Source organism: Sesamum indicum, linkage group LG12 (genome assembly GCF_026168435.1).
Source record: "Sesamum indicum cultivar Baizhima isolate 11 linkage group LG12, ASM2616843v1, whole genome shotgun sequence".
NCBI classification, from domain to species: Eukaryota; Viridiplantae; Streptophyta; class Magnoliopsida; order Lamiales; family Pedaliaceae; genus Sesamum; species Sesamum indicum.
Genome location: NC_142668.1, coordinates 5,883,858 through 5,903,337, shown reverse-complemented (window position 1 = coordinate 5,903,337; position 19,480 = coordinate 5,883,858). Strand labels below are relative to the sequence as shown.

At 34.9% G+C, this 19,480-nt stretch overlaps 1 protein-coding gene and 1 long non-coding RNA gene across 7 annotated transcripts; both read left to right on the top strand.

The window, feature by feature from the left end:
- The first annotated feature begins 3,319 nt into the window (after window positions 1-3,319).
- On the top strand, window positions 3,320-5,551 carry LOC148784790 (uncharacterized). The gene is made up of 3 exons (XR_016063307.1): window positions 3,320-3,492; window positions 4,334-4,510; window positions 5,355-5,551. It is a non-coding gene; the product is annotated as an uncharacterized LOC148784790 (long non-coding RNA).
- An 828-nt stretch (window positions 5,552-6,379) lies between these two features.
- On the top strand, window positions 6,380-18,421 carry LOC105178711 (uncharacterized). 6 transcript variants are annotated; one of them, XR_016063209.1, is made up of 11 exons: window positions 6,380-6,552; window positions 7,394-9,613; window positions 9,708-9,827; window positions 10,409-10,591; window positions 11,045-11,265; window positions 11,401-11,626; window positions 12,127-15,130; window positions 15,691-15,906; window positions 16,359-16,794; window positions 17,037-17,485; window positions 17,736-18,421. XR_016063209.1 is itself a non-coding variant. In XM_088876483.1 (11 exons), exons 5-8 carry the CDS (start codon window positions 11,591-11,593, stop codon window positions 15,697-15,699), a joined length of 321 nt encoding a protein of 106 aa, XP_088732609.1. In that variant the 5' UTR covers window positions 6,380-6,552; window positions 7,394-9,827; window positions 10,409-10,591; window positions 11,045-11,265; window positions 11,401-11,590; the 3' UTR covers window positions 15,700-15,906; window positions 16,359-16,794; window positions 17,037-17,485; window positions 17,736-18,421. The 6 variants fall into 6 exon arrangements, 1 of the variants encoding a protein (XP_088732609.1); XR_016063211.1 differs by having other exon boundaries at window positions 7,394-9,827; window positions 12,127-12,309; window positions 15,042-15,130; XR_016063213.1 differs by having other exon boundaries at window positions 7,394-9,827; window positions 16,359-16,764; window positions 17,037-17,118; window positions 17,388-17,485.
- The last annotated feature ends 1,059 nt before the right edge of the window (window positions 18,422-19,480 follow it).

Sequence of the window (19,480 nt, the reverse complement as noted above, 5' to 3'; positions counted from 1 at the left end):
ATTCATTTGTTTTTCCGACTTGCTCAGGGTTTCTGACCCTGACATATCAACTTCTTTCTTTGATTGTCCTTTTTGTTTGTTGATCTTCACCTTTTTCTATGAAGAGGCTTAATATTCATAGAATTGGAAGCATATATCTATTACATATATTGCTACAGATGAAGGCTTAAGAAATTCATACTCTCAACTTGCATTACTGCTAGAAAAATAATGAACGTTTACCATCTGACAATTTAGTTTACATGACTTAAATGCAGATAGATGTCCATGATACCAGCAGTGGTACACGTGTTCCTGCAATGACTGACTATTTTGGCTTCACGATAGCTTCTCTAAATGAGAGTGGGAGTGTATTTGCCAATCCATGTAAAGGCGAGAAGAATATGAGCACACTTATGTATCGGCCCTTCAGTAGCTAGGCAAATAACAGTGAGGTCAGCCTTCTTCATCTTTTCCTTGTATGGATTAATATCTTCTTGCAAGTGCCATAATGAATGGGTTAGCATTCTAAGTTTGATGGCGTCATCATTAGAACTTTTAGAAACCTGCCACAATGCTTTCACATATTTTGGTGATATCTTAAATGTTACAGTTACCCCCTTTATAATGTGATGAACATAACTTCTTTATTCCTATAATGATTATCTCATAACTGTAAGAAACTACTGTACTTAAGAAAAAGACTAACCATTACGACTCATATAGAGTTTTTTAACGATCCTAGTTACTGACTAATACACGCCTTGCCATCAACAAAGATACCCAACTGAAAAGATAGCACAATAAAATTTGCTTCATGGCAATTTATAGTTTAGGAAATATTTTTTCAAATATAAAACTTATGGTTTGCTAATAGCAACATATCAGCTAGGCACGTTTGTATGTGGCCCCTTGACATCTGCAATTGGTGTTCTCTTTGCTATTCATTTCTAGTTGCTCTTTCAAGCAAACATCTCCAGATCTTTCTCCAGTTGCTTCTGTAGGAGTTCATTTCCAAAATGCTATTATTTATATCTTTTTTAATTCATTTGTTTTTCCGACTTGCTCAGGGTTTCTGACCCTGACATATCAACTTCTTTCTTTGATTGTCCTTTTTGTTTGTTGATCTTCACCTTTTTCTATGAAGAGGCTTAATATTCATAGAATTGGAAGCATATATCTATTACATATATTGCTACAGATGAAGGCTTAAGAAATTCATACTCTCAACTTGCATTACTGCTAGAAAAATAATGAACGTTTACCATCTGACAATTTAGTTTACATGACTTAAATGCAGATAGATGTCCATGATACCAGCAGTGGTACACGTGTTCCTGCAATGACTGACTATTTTGGCTTCACGATAGCTTCTCTAAATGAGAGTGGGAGTGTATTTGCCAATCCATGTAAAGGCGAGAAGAATATGAGCACACTTATGTATCGGCCCTTCAGTAGCTAGGCAAATAACAGTGAGGTCAGCCTTCTTCATCTTTTCCTTGTATGGATTAATATCTTCTTGCAAGTGCCATAATGAATGGGTTAGCATTCTAAGTTTGATGGCGTCATCATTAGAACTTTTAGAAACATGCCACAATGCTTTCACATATTTTGGTGATGTCTTAAATGTTACAGTTACCCCCTTTATAATGTGATGAACATAACTTCTTTATTCCTATAAGGATTATCTCATAACTGTAAGAAACTACTGTACTTAAGAAAAAGACCATTACGACTCATATAGAGTTTTTTAACGATCCTAGTTACTGACTAATACACGCCTTGCCATCAAGAAAGATACCCAACTGAAAAGATAGCACAATAAAATTTGCTTCATGGCAATTTATAGTTTAGGAAATATTTTTTCAAATAAAAACCTGGTGGTGTGCTAATAGCATCATATCATCTAGGCACGTTTGTATGTGGCCCCTTGACATCTGCAATTGGTGTTCTCTCCGCTATTCATTTCTAGTTGCTCTTTCAAGCAAACATCTCTAGATCTTTCTCTAGTTGCTTCTGTAGGAGTTCATTTCCAAAATGCTATTATTTATATCTTTTTTAATTCATTTGTTTTTCCGACTTGCTCAGGGTGAGAGACCCTGGCATATCAACTTCTTGCTTTGATTGTCCTTTTTGTTTGTTTATCTTCACCTTTTTCTATGAAGAGGCTTAATATTCATAGAATTGGAAGCATATATCTATTACATATATAGCTACAGATCAAGGCTTAAGAAATTCATACTCTCAACTTGCGTTACTGCTAGAAAAATAATGAACGTTTACCATTTGACAATTTAGTTTACATGACTTAAATGCAGATAGATTTCCATGATACCAGCAGTGGTACACGTGTTCCTGCAATGACTGACTATTTTCGCTTCACGATAGCTTCTCTAAATGAGAGTGGGAGTGTATTTGCCAATCCATGTAAAGGCGAGAAGAATATGAGCACACTTATGTATCGGCCCTTCAGTAGCTAGGCAAATAACAGTGAGGTCAGCCTTCTTCATCTTTTCCTTGTATGGATTAATATCTTCTTGCAAGTGCCATAATGAATGGGTTAGCATTCTAAGTTTGATGGCGTCATCATTAGAACTTTTAGAAACATGCCACAATGCTTTCACATATTTTGGTGATGTCTTAAATGTTACAGTTACCCCCTTTATAATGTGATGAACATAACTTCGTTATTCCTATAATGATTATCTCATAACTGTAAGAAACTACTGTACTTAAGAAAAAGACCATTACGACTCATATAGAGTTTTTTAACGATCCTAGTTACTGACTAATACACGCCTTGCCATCAAGAAAGATACCCAACTGAAAAGATAGCACAATAAAATTTGCTTCATGGCAATTTATAGTTTAGGAAATATTTTTTCAAATAAAAAACTGATGGTTTGCTAATAGCAACATATCATCTAGGCACGTTTGTATGTGGCCCCTTGACATCTGCAATTGGTGTTCTCTCCGCTATTCATTTCTAGTTGCTCTTTCAAGCAAACATCTCGAGATCTTTCTCCAGTTGCTTCTGTAGGAGTTCATTTCCAAAATGCTATTATTTATATCTTTTTTAATTCATTTGTTTTTCCGACTTGCTCACGGTTTCTAACCCTGGCATATCAACTTCTTTCTTTGATTGTCCTTTTTGTTTGTTTATCTTCTCCTTTTTCTATGAAGAGGCTTAATATTCATAGAATTTGAAGCATATATCTATTACATATATTGCTACAGATGAAGGCTTAAGAAATTCATACTCTCAACTTGCGTTACTGCTAGAAAAATAATCAACGTTTACCATCTGACAATTTAGTTTACATGACTTAAATGCAGATAGATGTCCATGATACCAGCAGTGGTACACGTGTTCCTGCAATGACTGACTATTTTGGCTTCACGATAGCTTCTCTAAATGAGAGTGGGAGTGTATTTGCCAATCCATGTAAAGGCGAGAAGAATATGAGCACACTTATGTATCGGCCCTTCAGTAGCTAGGCAAATAACAGTGAGGTCAGCCTTCTTCATCTTTTCCTTGTATGGATTAATATCTTCTTGCAAGTGCCATAATGAATGGGTTAGCATTCTAAGTTTGATGGCGTCATCATTAGAACTTTTAGAAACATGCCACAATGCTTTCACATATTTTGGTGATGTCTTAAATGTTACAGTTACCCCCTTTATAATGTGATGAACATAACTTCTTTATTCCTATAAGGATTATCTCATAACTGTAAGAAACTACTGTACTTAAGAAAAAGACCATTACGACTCATATAGAGTTTTTTAACGATCCTAGTTACTGACTAATACACGCCTTGCCATCAAGAAAGATACCCAACTGAAAAGATAGCACAATAAAATTTGCTTCATTGCAATTTATAGTTTAGGAAATATTTTTTCAAATAAAAAACTGATGGTTTGCTAATAGCAACATATCATCTAGGCACGTTTGTATGTGGCCCCTTGACATCTGCAATTGGTGTTCTCTCCGCTATTCATTTCTAGTTGCTCTTTCAAGCAAACATCTCTAGATCTTTCTCCAGTTGCTTCTGTAGGAGTTCATTTCCAAAATGCTATTATTTATATCTTTTTTAATTCATTACTTTTTTCCGACTTGCTCAGGGTTTCTGACCCTGACATATCAACTTCTTTCTTTGATTGTCCTTTTTGTTTGTTTATCTTCACCTTTTTCTATGAAGAGGCTTAATATCATAGAATTGGAAGCATATATCTATTACATATATAGCTACAGATCAAGGCTTAAGAAATTCATAGTCTCAACTTGCGTTACTGCTAGAAAAATAATCAACGTTTACCATCTGACAATTTAGTTTACATGACTTAAATGCAGATAGATTTCCATGATACCAGCAGTGGTACACGTTTTCCTGCAATGACTGACTATTTTGGCTTCACGATGGCTTCTCTAAATGAGAGTGGGAATGTATTTGCCAATCCATGTAAAGGCGAGAAGAATATGAGCACACTTATGTATCGGCCCTTCAGTAGCTAGGCAAATAACAGTGAGGTCAGCCCTCTTCATCTTTTCCTTGTATGGATTAATATCTTCTTGCAAGTGCCATAATGAATGGGTTAGCATTCTAAGTTTGATGGCGTCATCATTAGAACTTTTAGAAACCTGCCACAATGCTTTCACATATTTTGGTGATATCTTAAATGTTACAGTTACCCCCTTTATAATGTGATGAACATAACTTCTTTATTCCTATAATGATTATCTCATAACTGTAAGAAGCTACTGTACTTAAGAAAAAGACTAACCATTACGACTCATATAGAGTTTTTTAACGATCCTAGTTACTGACTAATACACGCCTTGCCATCAACAAAGATACCCAACTGAAAAGATAGCACAATAAAATTTGCTTCATTGCAATTTATAGTTTAGGAAATATTTTTTCAAATAAAAAACTGATGGTTTGCTAATAGCAACATATCATCTAGGCACGTTTGTATGTGGCCCCTTGACATCTGCAATTGGTGTTCTCTCCGCTATTCATTTCTAGTTGCTCTTTCAAGCAAACATCTCTAGATCTTTCTCCAGTTGCTTCTGTAGGAGTTCATTTCCAAAATGCTATTATTTATATCTTTTTTAATTCATTATTTTTTCCGACTTGCTCAGGGTTTCTGACCCTGACATATCAACTTCTTTCTTTGATTGTCCTTTTTGTTTGTTTATCTTCACCTTTTTCTATGAAGAGGCTTAATATCATAGAATTGGAAGCATATATCTATTACATATATAGCTACAGATCAAGGCTTAAGAAATTCATAGTCTCAACTTGCGTTACTGCTAGAAAAATAATCAACGTTTACCATCTGACAATTTAGTTTACATGACTTAAATGCAGATAGATTTCCATCATACCAGCAGTGGTACACGTGTTCCTGCAATGACTGACTATTTTGGCTTCACGATGGCTTCTCTAAATGAGAGTGGGAATGTATTTGCCAATCCATGTAAAGGCGGAAGAATATGAGCACACTTATGTATCGGCCCTTCAGTAGCTAGGCAAATAACAGTGAGGTCAGCCCTCTTCATCTTTTCCTTGTATGGATTAATATCTTCTTGCAAGTGCCATAATGAATGGGTTAGCATTCTAAGTTTGATGGCGTCATCATTAGAACTTTTAGAAACCTGCCACAATGCTTTCACATATTTTGGTGATATCTTAAATGTTACAGTTACCCCCTTTATAATGTGATGAACATAACTTCTTTATTCCTATAATGATTATCTCATAACTGTAAGAAGCTACTGTACTTAAGAATAAGACTAACCATTATGACTCATATAGAGTTTTTTAACGATCCTAGTTACTGACTAATACACGCCTTGCCATCAAGAAAGATACCCAACTGAAAAGATAGCACAATAAAATTTGCTTCATGGCAATTTATAGTTTAGGAAATATTTTTTCAAATATAAAACTTATGGTTTGCTAATAGCAACATATCAGCTAGGCACGTTTGTATGTGGCCCCTTGACATCTGCAATTGGTGTTCTCTCCGCTATTCATTTCTAGTTGCTGTTTCAAGCAAACATCTCCAGATCTTTCTCCAGTTGCTTCTGTAGGAGTTCATTTCCAAAATGCTATTATTTATATCTTTTTTAATTCATTTGTTTTTCCGACTTGCTCAGGGTTTCTGACCCTGACATATCAACTTCTTTCTTTGATTGTCCTTTTTGTTTGTTGATCTTCACCTTTTTCTATGAAGAGGCTTAATATTCATAGAATTGGAAGCATATATCTATTACATATATTGCTACAGATGAAGGCTTAAGAAATTCATACTCTCAACTTGCGTTACTGCTAGAAAAATAATCAACGTTTACCATCTGACAATTTAGTTTACATGACTTAAATGCAGATAGATGTCCATGATACCAGCAGTGGTACACGTGTTCCTGCAATGACTAACTATTTTGGCTTCACGATAGCTTCTCTAAATGAGAGTGGGAGTGTATTTGCCAATCCATGTAAAGGCGAGAAGAATATGAGCACACTTATGTATCGGCCCTTCAGTAGCTAGGCAAATAACAGTGAGGTCAGCCTTCTTCATCTTTTCCTTGTATGGATTAATATCTTCTTGCAAGTGCCATAATGAATGGGTTAGCATTCTAAGTTTGATGGCGTAATCATTAGAACTTTTAGAAACATGCCACAATGCTTTCACATATTTTGGTGATGTCTTAAATGTTACAGTTACCCCCTTTATAATGTGATGAACATAACTTGTTTATTCCTATATTGATTATCTCATAACTGTAAGAAACTACTGTACTTAAGAAAAAGACCATTACGACTCATATAGAGTTTTTTAACGATCCTAGTTACTGACTAATACACGCCTTGCCATCAAGAAAGATACCCAACTGAAAAGATAGCACAATAAAATTTGCTTCATGGCAATTTATAGTTTAGGAAATATTTTTTCAAATAAAAAACTGATGGTTTGCTAATAGCAACATATCATCTAGGCACGTTTGTATGTGGCCCCTTGACATCTGCAATTGGTGTTCTCTCCGCTATTCATTTCTAGTTGCTCTTTCAAGCAAACATCTCTAGATCTTTCTCCAGTTGCTTCTGTAGGAGTTCATTTCCAAAATGCTATTATTTATATCTTTTTTAATTCATTTGTTTTTCCGACTTGCTCAGGGTCAGAGACCCTGACATATCAACTTCTTGCTTTGATTGTCCTTTTTGTTTGTTTATCTTCACCTTTTTCTATGAAGAGGCTTAATATTCATAGAATTGGAAGCATATATCTATTACATATATAGCTACAGATCAAGGCTTAAGAAATTCATACTCTCAACTTGCGTTACTGCTAGAAAAATAATTAACGTTTACCATCTGACAATTTAGTTTACATGACTTAAATGCAGATAGATTTCCATGATACCAGCAGTGGTACACGTGTTCCTGCAATGACTGACTATTTTCGCTTCACGATGGCTTCTCTAAATGTGAGTGGGAGTGTATTTGCCAATCCATGTAAAGGTGAGAAGAATATGAGCATACTTATGTATCGGCCCTTCAGTAGCTGGGCAAATAACAGTGAGGTCAGCCCTCTTCATCTTTTCCTTGTATGGATTAATATCTTCTTGCAAGTGCCATAATGGATGGGTTAGCATTCTATGTTTGCATTTGCCCTTCTGCTAAAAAACAATCTTTAAATAACTTTAGGTTAACCGGATTTCCTTATGCATATTTAGTGGTCTATGCGACTTGAAGGGGAAGAAGTTAGAGCAATAGCACTTGGAAGTGCTTGGGTTGCAGCTGTTACCAGCCTTAATTTTCTTCGTATCTTCACTGAGGGTGGTCTGTAGGTCTGTAAAGATTCTATCATTAAGTTCTGAACTCCAATATGGACAGAAACCTTCACTTTTGGTTTGAAAATTACAGTTCCTCCCCTTTTACTCATCTGTATCAATAACCATTCATACCACTCAACATAACAGAATTTGATAGCGTCATCATTAGAACTTTTAGAAACCTGCCACAATGCATAAGATTCAGACATGAATGTGCACTTGCGTTATGTGATTGTTGCTCTGAGTAAATGTGGAGTAATTGAGGCCTAATTTCATGCATTCTGAATTGCTTTGAAATAGATTTGGAATGTCTTTGCTTCCACTCAATCATAGGAGTTCTTGTGAAATCATATTTGTTTGTCAAAACGCCACCCAATTGATCCTTATAAGTTTAACGTGGGACAGTGCATCATTTTGAAAAATTCAAAGGCCCTTCCCCTTTTGAAATTTCTTTTACCATGAAAAAAAAAATGAAGAAAGAATAGCAAGAAAAAGGAAGACTACATCTACTCCGCTGGTTTAGGTCACTTAGTAACTGGGTAACTTCATCACAAATGTTGTTATTCACGTAAAACGGTGACTAGAGCCATGAGTATGCAAAGCACTTTAGGTAAAACGTTTTTTGGTTGAGTAACCGGGTGCCTTCACCACAAGTGTTGTCATTCGCGTCAAAAGACCGAAATACGACGTTTTTTGGTTGAGTAACCGGGTGCCTTCACCACAAGTGTTGTCATTCGCGTCAAAAGACCGAAATACGGCCTAAAGAACGTAGTCACAGGCAAAAACAAAGAAAAAAGAAAGAAAATAAAAGCCATGACAACAAAAGGGGAAGAAAAAAGGGAAAAAAATGGCCAAAGAAAAGAACGAACAAAAGTCGTCCCAACTTAGGCAGAAATAAGGAGATAAAGGGTATTGTGTTGAAGTGACGAGTATGGTGACATTTAGAAACCTATGATTTTGTGGAAGCTTGATTGTTCTACTCTCTACTTGGCGAGACAAAGTGTTGTGATGTGATTGGCCTCTTACCCTCATTATGATAAGTTAGCGTTAGCATAACGTATTGCGGCATTTGTGTTTTGAGATTATCTGCATATGGGTTATAGGTTACCTTTGTTGTTACGGAATATTAGCACAATGTTGAGATCATATTTTTTGCAATGTTGGACTTTTGCTTGAGGACAATAATTGTTTAAGTTTGGGGAGTTTGATAAGCTTAGTTTTACATATTTATAATAGCGGAAAATAGTATTCTGTTGTGTGGAAGGCAATAACTTAAAAAAAATTCTATAGTCATTCCCTTCTATTTTTGGTTTATATCTAAAAAATGTTGTATTTTTTTATGGCTATCTGAAAATCCCATGTAAAAGCCTTCATTTAGACTTTATATGACTACTATTTTTGGCTGGGAGGTGATAGATTCTGACCATGATATTATTTTACGAATATAACTCACAATAATTATTCTAAAAATGTTTAAATGCTATATTATTATGGTTGTCTTTTATTTTATGGATTATCCCTTTTAGATGACCATATCAGCACAGGGTAAATATAACCTCTCAAAGCTACATGAAATGTACAATTTGGCTAAGAGATGTTTCGTGGTGGCATTCCTAAGAAGGATGGAAAAATTGACTGTGCTGAAGACTCTTTCAGCAGGCAAAGCAAGCATTTTTTATTGTATCAGGACAACTGCAGGTGGAAACATATGCCTGTGCGCTCAGTCATGTGTATACCTTCAGGCCAACATGTCGAGTATTGCCTGCGTGTCTGAAAGAGTGGTTATTCAAAGTATCCATATCTCATCCTATACCATTAACATTCTAAGTTATAATGTACTTTGACTTTACAAATGGATGGATTTGACCAAACAGTTAATATGAAGGTTATCATGGCAACTAACCGAGCTCACACTTTGGACCCTGCCCTCCTATGTCTGGGAAGACTTGATCGTAATATTGAGTTCCCTTTGCCAAATAGATGTCAGAAGAGGCTCGTTTCTCAGGTGAATCTCAAAGATCATTTACTATTTGATGTTTGCTGGTTCTTAAAGTAAACAAAACTGTTCTCACATCTCACTCATAAAATGAAGCCTCAACCCAATGGGATAGTTTGCACGTTTGCACTGCTAAAATGAATTTAAGTAATGAGTTAGATTTGGAGGATTATGTGTCTCGACCATATAAAACCCGTGCAGCTGCGGTCAGTGATTTTGCTCACTCTTTCCACATTCATACAGCGAAAAATATAGTTACTTATTTACAATTTTATATGCTAGAGACTCTTCCTCTCATATCTGCCACGATCCCCCATATTTGAAGCCATCTTATTTGAAGCTAATTCTTTTCTGATAATTACTTTGGTAGGATTGATTACCTTGAGAAGCACAACATGGTATTTGATACACCTCTAAGCAGTCTCTCCATTGTACGCTGCACTTTAACTTGAATAAAATCTATGACGTAGTAAAGATTTTGTGTATATACATATATGTAAATATTTATGTAATTTCAACTGCCTTATGACTCATATCATTCTTCCTATCAAGTGTTGAGAATTCAATTTCATTTATCTTTCATCTTGCAGATTAAGAGGAAGCTGCCAAAAGTTAATCGGGCTCTCGCAGCCTGACTTCTTGAGGAGGACGAAGAGCTGAATGAGAATAAGGGAGCTGATGATGCGGATGTTCAGAAAACATCAAAGAAAAAGAAAGGTCTCACCACTGAAGTTCTCAAAGATGAGAGGTTTACAGCTATGTTTGAAAATAAGGTATTTCATAGAGGTTCTGTTTATGCAAAAAACTTGCTTTTCTTGATTGCTGCTGTTAGTTTTGATCAACCATGTAGTACCTTGTTCCCAGGGATTTGTGAAATAGTTGGAACTTTAATAACCCCTGGACATCATTATACATATCTTTAGCGCAAAGAATCAATTTTGAGAGCAATGAGATACATATATATCGGCTGGTCACGGGCTTGAGTATTAACCACCTTTATCCTCTGATATTTAGGCTACATGATTGGGATAGCTCTCAAATTAGCGTGACAACCTTTTGAATAGTAAATGAATGTATTGGGTGGATTTTGTTTGATGATTAATGTAGAAAGATTCATTAATGATGATGGCATCACTTTTGGACTCGTACTGACAACATATGTATTGGAATTTGTTTACATCCAAACAGCAGCCAAATTATGTATCGTTTCCTGACACTGCTTGCAGGACTTTGAGGTTGATGAATTCTCAAACGAATACCTAGCTTTGCACCCAATGCCATCAACAACAAAAAAAGCCATTTTTGCTCGAGGAGCATTTTTTGAAGCTGTTGAAGAAGAGGATGAAAAGGCTATTGGTGGTTCTGATGCACCATGAGCGAGTGAATTGTGAGAAGATGAGCATGAAAACACAAAGGCCAAATCCAGGAAGAAAGCACAAGCTCCTAGGTGAGACACATGTTTTCATTTGGACAGTAGGAACAAAATTTCGTTCTTTGTGCATGTAGAAGTCATCACATAAAAACAAGTTCAGAATGCACATTTTTACCTAATCAAGTCTTCAATATCATGTCATATCTGCAGATTCTTCGAAGTGAAGGATAAATGACAAAAGAAGGGTTTACTAAAAGCCCCTCAAAAACAGAGACGAAAAACCAACAAAGGGGTTGGGGTGTAGTACCACTGGCGGAGGGTTTATTAGTCGGGTTGATGGAAGCGAAGATGTGATTCTTTCATCAATCAGCACACCCAGGAGAAGCGGCATTGGAGGTGGATGCGACACAAAAATCCAAGAAAGAAAACTCCACTGGTAAAAACCCTCAAAACTACTGTTTGCCTCCCACCATCAAACCCCATCCATACCCACATGTTTCCACTTCTCGATTTTTTTTTGTTTCTTTTATTTAGGGTTGGAAAAGCCATAGCAGTAGAGAGGAAAGGAAAAGAAATTGACTGTTACAGGGAACTTGAGGGGGGAATTGTTGGTTGCTAGGTTTACTGTTACTGCTAAATTTTTTGGTGATAATTACTTTGGTAGGATTGATTAACTTGAGAAGAACAAGATGGTAATGGTAGATGATTTAGTTATTGATCAAAATCGATAAACTTACTGTAAGCACTCTCTCCATTGTACGCTGCACTTTAACTTGAATAAAGCTTATGATGTAGTAAAAGATTTTGTGTATATACATATATGTATATATTTATGTAATTTCAACTGCCTTATGACTCATACTTAAATATTGGAACTCATATCATTCTTCCTATCAAGTGTTGAGAATTCAATTTCATTTATCTTTCATCCTGCAGATTAAGAGGAAGCTGCCAAAAGTTAATCGGGCTCTGGCAGCCCGACTTCTTGAGGAGGAGGAAGAGCTGAATGAGAATATGGGAGCTGATGATGCAGATGTTCAGAAAACATCAAAGAAAAAGAAAGGTCTCACCAGTGAAGTTTTCAAACATGAGAGGTTTACAGCTATGTTTGAAAATAAGGTATTTCATAGAGGTTCTGTTTATGCAAAAGTTCAAAAACTTGCTTCTCTTGATTGCTGCTGTTAGTTATGATCAACCATGTAGTACTTTGTTCCCAGGGATTTGTGAAATAGTTGGAACTTTAATAAACCCCGGACCATAAGTAATATTGACACATGTGAAAATGCACAAGAAATGATAATAATTATACATATCTTTAGCGCAAAGAATCAATTTTGAGAGCAATGAGATACAGATGTATCGGCTGGTCACGGGCTTGAGTATTAACCACCTTTATCCTCTGAAATTTAGGCTACATGATTGGGATAGCTCTCAAATTAGCGTGAAAACCTTTAACAAGAGATTGAAGCCCAATATTCATTGTGACAATAGTCTTAGATTAGTGAGGGAATTAGTTTGTTGGAATGTGGATGTGTGGAGACTGAAAATTATTCTTTGGGGGTTGACAATTTTTAATGAACACGTAAACTTGTGAAGGAAGTTAGTGTCGTTTGAAAAATATGCGAATTATCCTGTGGTAGCACTTGAATTTTCTGATTGTTCTCTTGTCTTATCCCTTAGATTAATAGGAATTTTTGGTATAAGTCGAGATAAGTAGGAGAAATTAGCACTAGTGGCATATTGAAAAAAACAATTGTGTGAAGTGTGTTCTATTGACCGCATCAAATAAGCAATGTTCAAGAATCAGCACAAAAGCCTTTGTGTGAGCTTTTGGGCCAAAGCACTTTCATCTAAATAGTGCTCCTACATTTCTTTTGATTGAGGGCATCAAACTTAGTGTGTACATTCTAGAACTTGCTTGTGTAATACATTTTGAGTTCACATTCTTGTAAGATTGGTGCATGAAAGTGATAAGGGCACTTAGGAATACCCCATTGACCTCAAAAGAGCCTACCTTGATTCACCCATAGCAAAACTCATTTGAGCCTTGGCTTTTCCTTTGTTGGTTAAACCGCGTTATAAGCTTAATCATCCCTTTCTTGATTATCTCCTGAAATGATTTTTGAACCATTCAAGGGGGTGGTGTTGGCTTGGTTGTTTGTAAATTGACATGAAAATGAGTGAATGATATGAGGTTGCATACAAGCGATGCACTGTTAGTCCCAAAGAAAAGAAAAGAAAAAGAAATGGGACGAGGAAATGAAAAACAAATGATGAAACAGAAAGAATAAAGAGAAAAGGAAAAAGAAGAAAAAAAGAAAGGAAAGAAAAAAGATTGAGAAAAAAAAGAGAAACAAAAGAAAAAAAGAAATTGGAAGAGGAAATGAAAAGCAAATGATGAAACAGAGAATAAAGAGAAGAAAAGGAAGAAAAAAAGAAAGGAAAGAAGAAAAGATTCAGAAAAAAAAGAGAGAAACAGAAACAACAAAAGGAAAAATTGGAGGTGTTTGATGGTTCAAATCATTTGAATCGAGTTAAATGGCAGTGAGGTTGGAAGGATAAGCAACTAGGTCGGCATCACTCCTTTGAGTTCATAAGCCACAATTCAGCCTATCTTTTGCCACACCTTGTCCTAAACCCCATTACCACCCATGGAATGACCCTTTGATTTATGTATTAATTTTCATTTCGTTGGTGGAGGAGATTTGATTCACAAGCAAGCCTATGGTAATGACATTCTATGTATTGATTTGAGTGGAACCCAAATTCTTAAACACTTTATGAGTGATTAGAGTGATACCCTTGTGAGAGTGCTGAGACTTGTTTCATTTTATTTTGATGAAGTCAATGGGATACTTGTGTGCTGAATGTTGTGCTGCAAGTGCTTGTGTCAATATTGCTGGCTCTTCTTATACTATTAAGTCATATTAGTATAGGGGATATACTTGAATGACATGAAAGAAAATTTGAGAATTGCTACTTGGATAATTCGTGTATTTGGATTGAGACATGCTTGAGGACAGTCATGGTTCCGGTGTGGGGGAATCTGATAAGATATATTTTAAAACACTTATGCATGCTTGTTTCGAGTGATTAAGAAAGAATTTATTGCATACTTTAATAATGTTAAGTTACCCCATTTTCTTGGAGGATGGGAGTGGGAGTGGGAGTGTAAGGTAGGTTATAGTTTTTTACACGTCACATTTGGAAGTTATAGCAGTGAGATTTATTTCTTGTGTTATTGTCATTGTGGTGAGTGGATTTTTGTGTGAACTTCAGAGCTAGCATGCGTTAAAATTAATGTTGTGTGTCGTCTTTTGCCTCTTAAGAATCTTTCACCAATGGGATCAAGAGAAGCCTTTAGGTATCAAATACTACTTTACACTTCTTTTCTTTTATTGTTCATATCTTCTCTGTTCAGTTTCGTTTTATTTAAAAATTTGTTTAATTATAGTCTATAGTTTTAGTTTACAATATGCTAACTAATATTTTTAATATAATTAGTAAAGATATTAATTCATATACATTTACATGCTTACAATATGTAAGTTATTTTATTTATTTCATATTAATGAATCAATGAGATCAAAATGAAGTATAAATGTACGAGGATAGAAATCGAATGTTCAGTCCTGATCTTGAGTTCAAAACTTCATGCTGTATTGCTTGTGATGAAGTTTTACCGATCTGCAGTTGGTTCCTTCTATGGATCCTTATGCATAGTTGGTAGATTCTGAAACAAAGAGAGCTTGTGAACATGAGCAGGGAATATTTTCATGTGTCACTTGTGGGATTTTTTGTTTTGCTTGTGTTTCTATTGAAGCAGCTGCTCATTATCTATTGTTAGCCAGTTGCATCACATTTAAGAATTGGGGTGCTGGTGATGCTGACTACAATCACATCAGACATCCAAAGTCTCCCAACAGAAACCTTGGTTCAGGTATTTTCTCCTTTTTCATGGTCTATTGAAAATTTATCATTTTATAGGCATTACTTTTCTCGTAACATATTGGCTACTAATTCAAAGTTCATATTTCAATGAAAATTTGCATGGGCAAATGTAGTAGTGCTAAAACAATAGCGTAAGGATCAGGTTTACTCATGTAACGAGCACTAACTACTCTTCTACTTGTCATATTCTATGCCTGATGTATGTCTATATGCGTCCATATGCTGAAAATGATGTGTTGGCTATGCGACCATTTACCATCCCATGAGACTTCAGAACTCCAAAGTTTGTGGTGTGAATAATTAAATCGCTCATGTTTTGCGTACAATATGAAAATAGTTAGAAATGGAAATGGCAAGAAAGTCTAATTATACATTTTCTTTGCAGAATATTAGTATTAGGTACGCCTAGTTTGCTTATGGTGATTTTATGGTACAACATTCAATTTTGAATGTAGTGCATGAGAATTCTAGTGTTCTTATTGTTAAATCCATTTAAGTTGAAAATATGGCTACGACTTGTGATTTGAACTTTCATGTGATCATTTGCAGGGCTGGTAATAAAGAAACATGTAATATACATTCGATCTCTGTGGCAAAGCATGTGTGTTGGGTCAAGACCTGATATGATTCTTCATCTGATTCAAGCACTGAGCCAAAGAAAGTCAGAGGTATCATGCAGTTGCTGCAGGCCAAGCCCATGTTCCACTATCTCTGACTGCTGAGACTCTAGCTTCCCCTGTGGTCCATGTGATCATGGCGGCAGTGGTAAGACAAAACGGAAGTTTCTGGAAGTGTTGGACAATTAAGTTACAAAATGATTGAAATAAAAAGCATGACTTGGAAAATGCCAACATCCAGAGGCCATAGGTGATCCTATGGCAAAAATTAACTCTACTGGATTTGGTTTACAGGAGGTTATTAAAGCTGAGAAGGAAATGGAAAAGTCTAAGATGTAAAATCCGCTATTACATTCAAAGAACGCATCTAAGTCTGGAAAGCTGAATATGAAAGGACTATCGTTGACAAAGTTGTTCACCCCAGTATTGTTTTTGCAGAATAGTAGTATTATGTATGCCTAGTTTGCTGATGGTGATTTTCTGGTGCAACAACATTCACTGTTGGATGTAGTGCATGAGAACTTGTAGTGCTCTTTTTTATTTTTAATCTATTTATGTTGAAAATATGGCAGTGACAAACTTTGATATGATCATTTGCAGGTCTGGTAAGAAAGAAACAAGGTCCTTCTGATATGCCAATGATATGCAAATATGTGCGGATCAGATTCAATCTATGTGCCAAAGTATGTGTGCTGGGTCAAAATGAATCTGATTCTTCATCTGATTCAAGCACTGAGCCAAAGAAAGTGAGTTATCACGCAAAGAAAGAAACAAGGTCCTTCTGATATGCCAATGATATGAAAATATGTGCGGATCAGATTCAATCTATGTGCCAAAGTATGTGTGCTGGGTCAAAATGAATCTGATTCAAGCACTGAGCCAAAGAAAGTGAGTTATCACGCTGTTGCTGCTGGCCAAGTCCATGTTCCACTTTCTATGAGTGCTGAGACTGTAGCATCCCCTATGATCCATGTGATCACGGCAGCAGTGGCAAGACATTCCTAAGGTTGAGACTTTTGCTTGAGGACAATATAAGGTAGTACTGTTAGTTAAAACATGTTGAACCAGAGGGCACCAATTGCTTACCCTTTTCATTTATTCTTTTGTTATACTATTGAAAGTAATTTGTTTTTATTTGCTTTTCCTAGTTTAGCGAGAACAATTGCTGGTAGAAAGTGAGTCTTTGTACATTGTCTGCTATAACATTAACCTAGACATCATCAAAGTCAAATTTCCTTGTGGAAATATTTGTTAATCCTGCTTGTTCTGGTTTTGTAGGGAGTCAATCTTTTGAAGAAGTATGGCCTAAGCCCTGGTACATTGGAGGGAGAACAACACAAGGAAATAGGGGGATGAAAATGTTGGCAAAATCTTCATTAGTGATTTTGTGGTTTCTATGTTTGGTAGCTTACATTTAAGCATGTCAACTCGCAATTTTAGATATGATTGGCTTTTACTTGGTGGGAAATTTTCTTTTGCCATGAATTTTTGAGTTGAACCTCTTGGATACACTCCGTGACCTAGAGAATTTGATCACTTCAGCTCTAGAAAAGATCTTGTTATCTGGGTATCTATTACGCATTTGTGTTGCTGACAAAGAATGCATTAATTTTCTCTGTGATTCTGTAGACTTTGGGAGCATGGATGACATTTCTGAAGTTTCTGGTGGAAAGGATGGAAATGGTTCTTAGTATGAGCTTTTGGTTTGCAGTCCATCCAAAATTGAGGTTAGTAAATCTCTTTTGTTAATCTGGGAGTTGGCTTACCAACATTGTTTTCATCCCAAACACTGAGGTGTTAAGCTTAACTGCTCAACTTCTATGCAGAAAGAGATATTGTATGAGATTACAGCAAAATGCTGAAACTGTTAATGTTACTCTTTATCAGCAGAAGATGATTATGTAGATGTTAAAACTTATCTAGCATTGATTATGTTGTTTCTTTCAATTGAGAGTTCATGGGCTGTGTTTCGGGCAGTCTTAGGTGGCTCCTTCCAGCCTGGAGAGTTCAAGGAATGAAGGTGGATTCCTACTTGGAAGTCTCTTCCAAACAGTGATAAGTCAGTATTGGAGTGAAGGCAGAGTCTAATGACATCTTGAAAAAGTGACTTGCCTTGTTTCTCATAGTTGGAATGACTCTGAAAAATAGATGCCTCTTGTGGTATACACTATGCTCTTCCGAGCTTGTACTCAGCTTGAAGTTCCTCGATTGTACTAATTTCTGACAAGGCCTCGTAGCCACATAATTAGACTTTGACAGGGAATGAAAAGAGTTGCTGATTTTACCACTTTCTGATGACGGCCTTGAAGGAACATAATAAGACATGACAGGGAATGAAAACAGTTGCTGAACTGAGGAGGGTAATCTTCCAGTGCCGATCAACAAGGATCCACTTTACACGGTGAGAACATGGATTCACTTTACATGGTGAGAACATTCTATTATAGCTTTCTTTCATTCATCCTATTATAGCTCTTTTTTATTCGTACTCCAACCTTAAGAAAGAAATAGGACTAACAAATTGATTTTTCATTTATTTGTGTTCGTTTCTAACCATTTGTTTCGTTTTGCGCACAGCCTATTGACAATAAGCCAACGAAGTTCAATCCATTGGTCACAATACTTCGGTTTATGTGATGTGCGTTTAATTGATAATTTTTCTATGGGTGATTTTATAATGTTTATTCTTTAATATGCTTTTTATTAGTGAAAACATTAAACGAAACACATATTGCTTCAAACTCCTAACTTAACTCAATCACTTAAGTTTCCTATCTTAATTTTTTTGAAAAATATATATATATATATATATATTTTGTTTATTTTCTAAGTTACTTCTAGTTCAATGCTTATTTTTTATTCTTTTTATTTACCTTATTTGAATGTTGACGATATTAATCGTTTATAGATTTTTTATTAGTTATCATATTCAATATATAGGTTATATAACTTATCATTATTTTAACTAATAACAAAGTTTTTATTATAGGGGCAATTAGTTATGAGGTTCCGAAGGATTAAATTTTAATTCCATTTATAATTAAATTTTTATTATCAAAAGGTTTTATATAATTTATACAAATATAAATTTATAAATTCAAATTATTGTTTATAGAATATTAAATTATTCATTTAATATATTAATAAAATTAGTTACTAGATTATAAATTTAAATTAAAAGTTTATTACACTACGAGTAATTAATTTTTATTTTCAAAAGGTAGAGGGGTAACAATATTTATGAGAAAGTATTATTTATACTAATTTATTTTATTGATCTTTATATAATTTGCACCTCTATAACTATATTTTATAAACTTCAATGAATCTGTAACAATTTACATGTCTTAATAATTAAACTATTGAATTGTTTATCTAATATATCAATAATATTAGTTGTTATATTGTAAATTTAAATTAAAAAATTCTCATATCGTACATTTTTTACATTAGTTAATTTGTTCTTTTTGCTTGTAACCAAATTTTGTTTTGAAAGGAAAAACTTACGAGAATGAATAATATGATCTGTATATATTTGTATTATTTTTTTGTAGTATACAATTTACGCCTCTAGTATTTGAATATTAAATTATTTATCAAAAATTTTTATAAAAATTTGTATAGGTTATAATTTAAAGTAAAAATTATGAATATTATTTTAGATTTTAAAATTATAAGATTATGTTTTTATTTTTATTTATAATTAAAATTTTATTATCAAA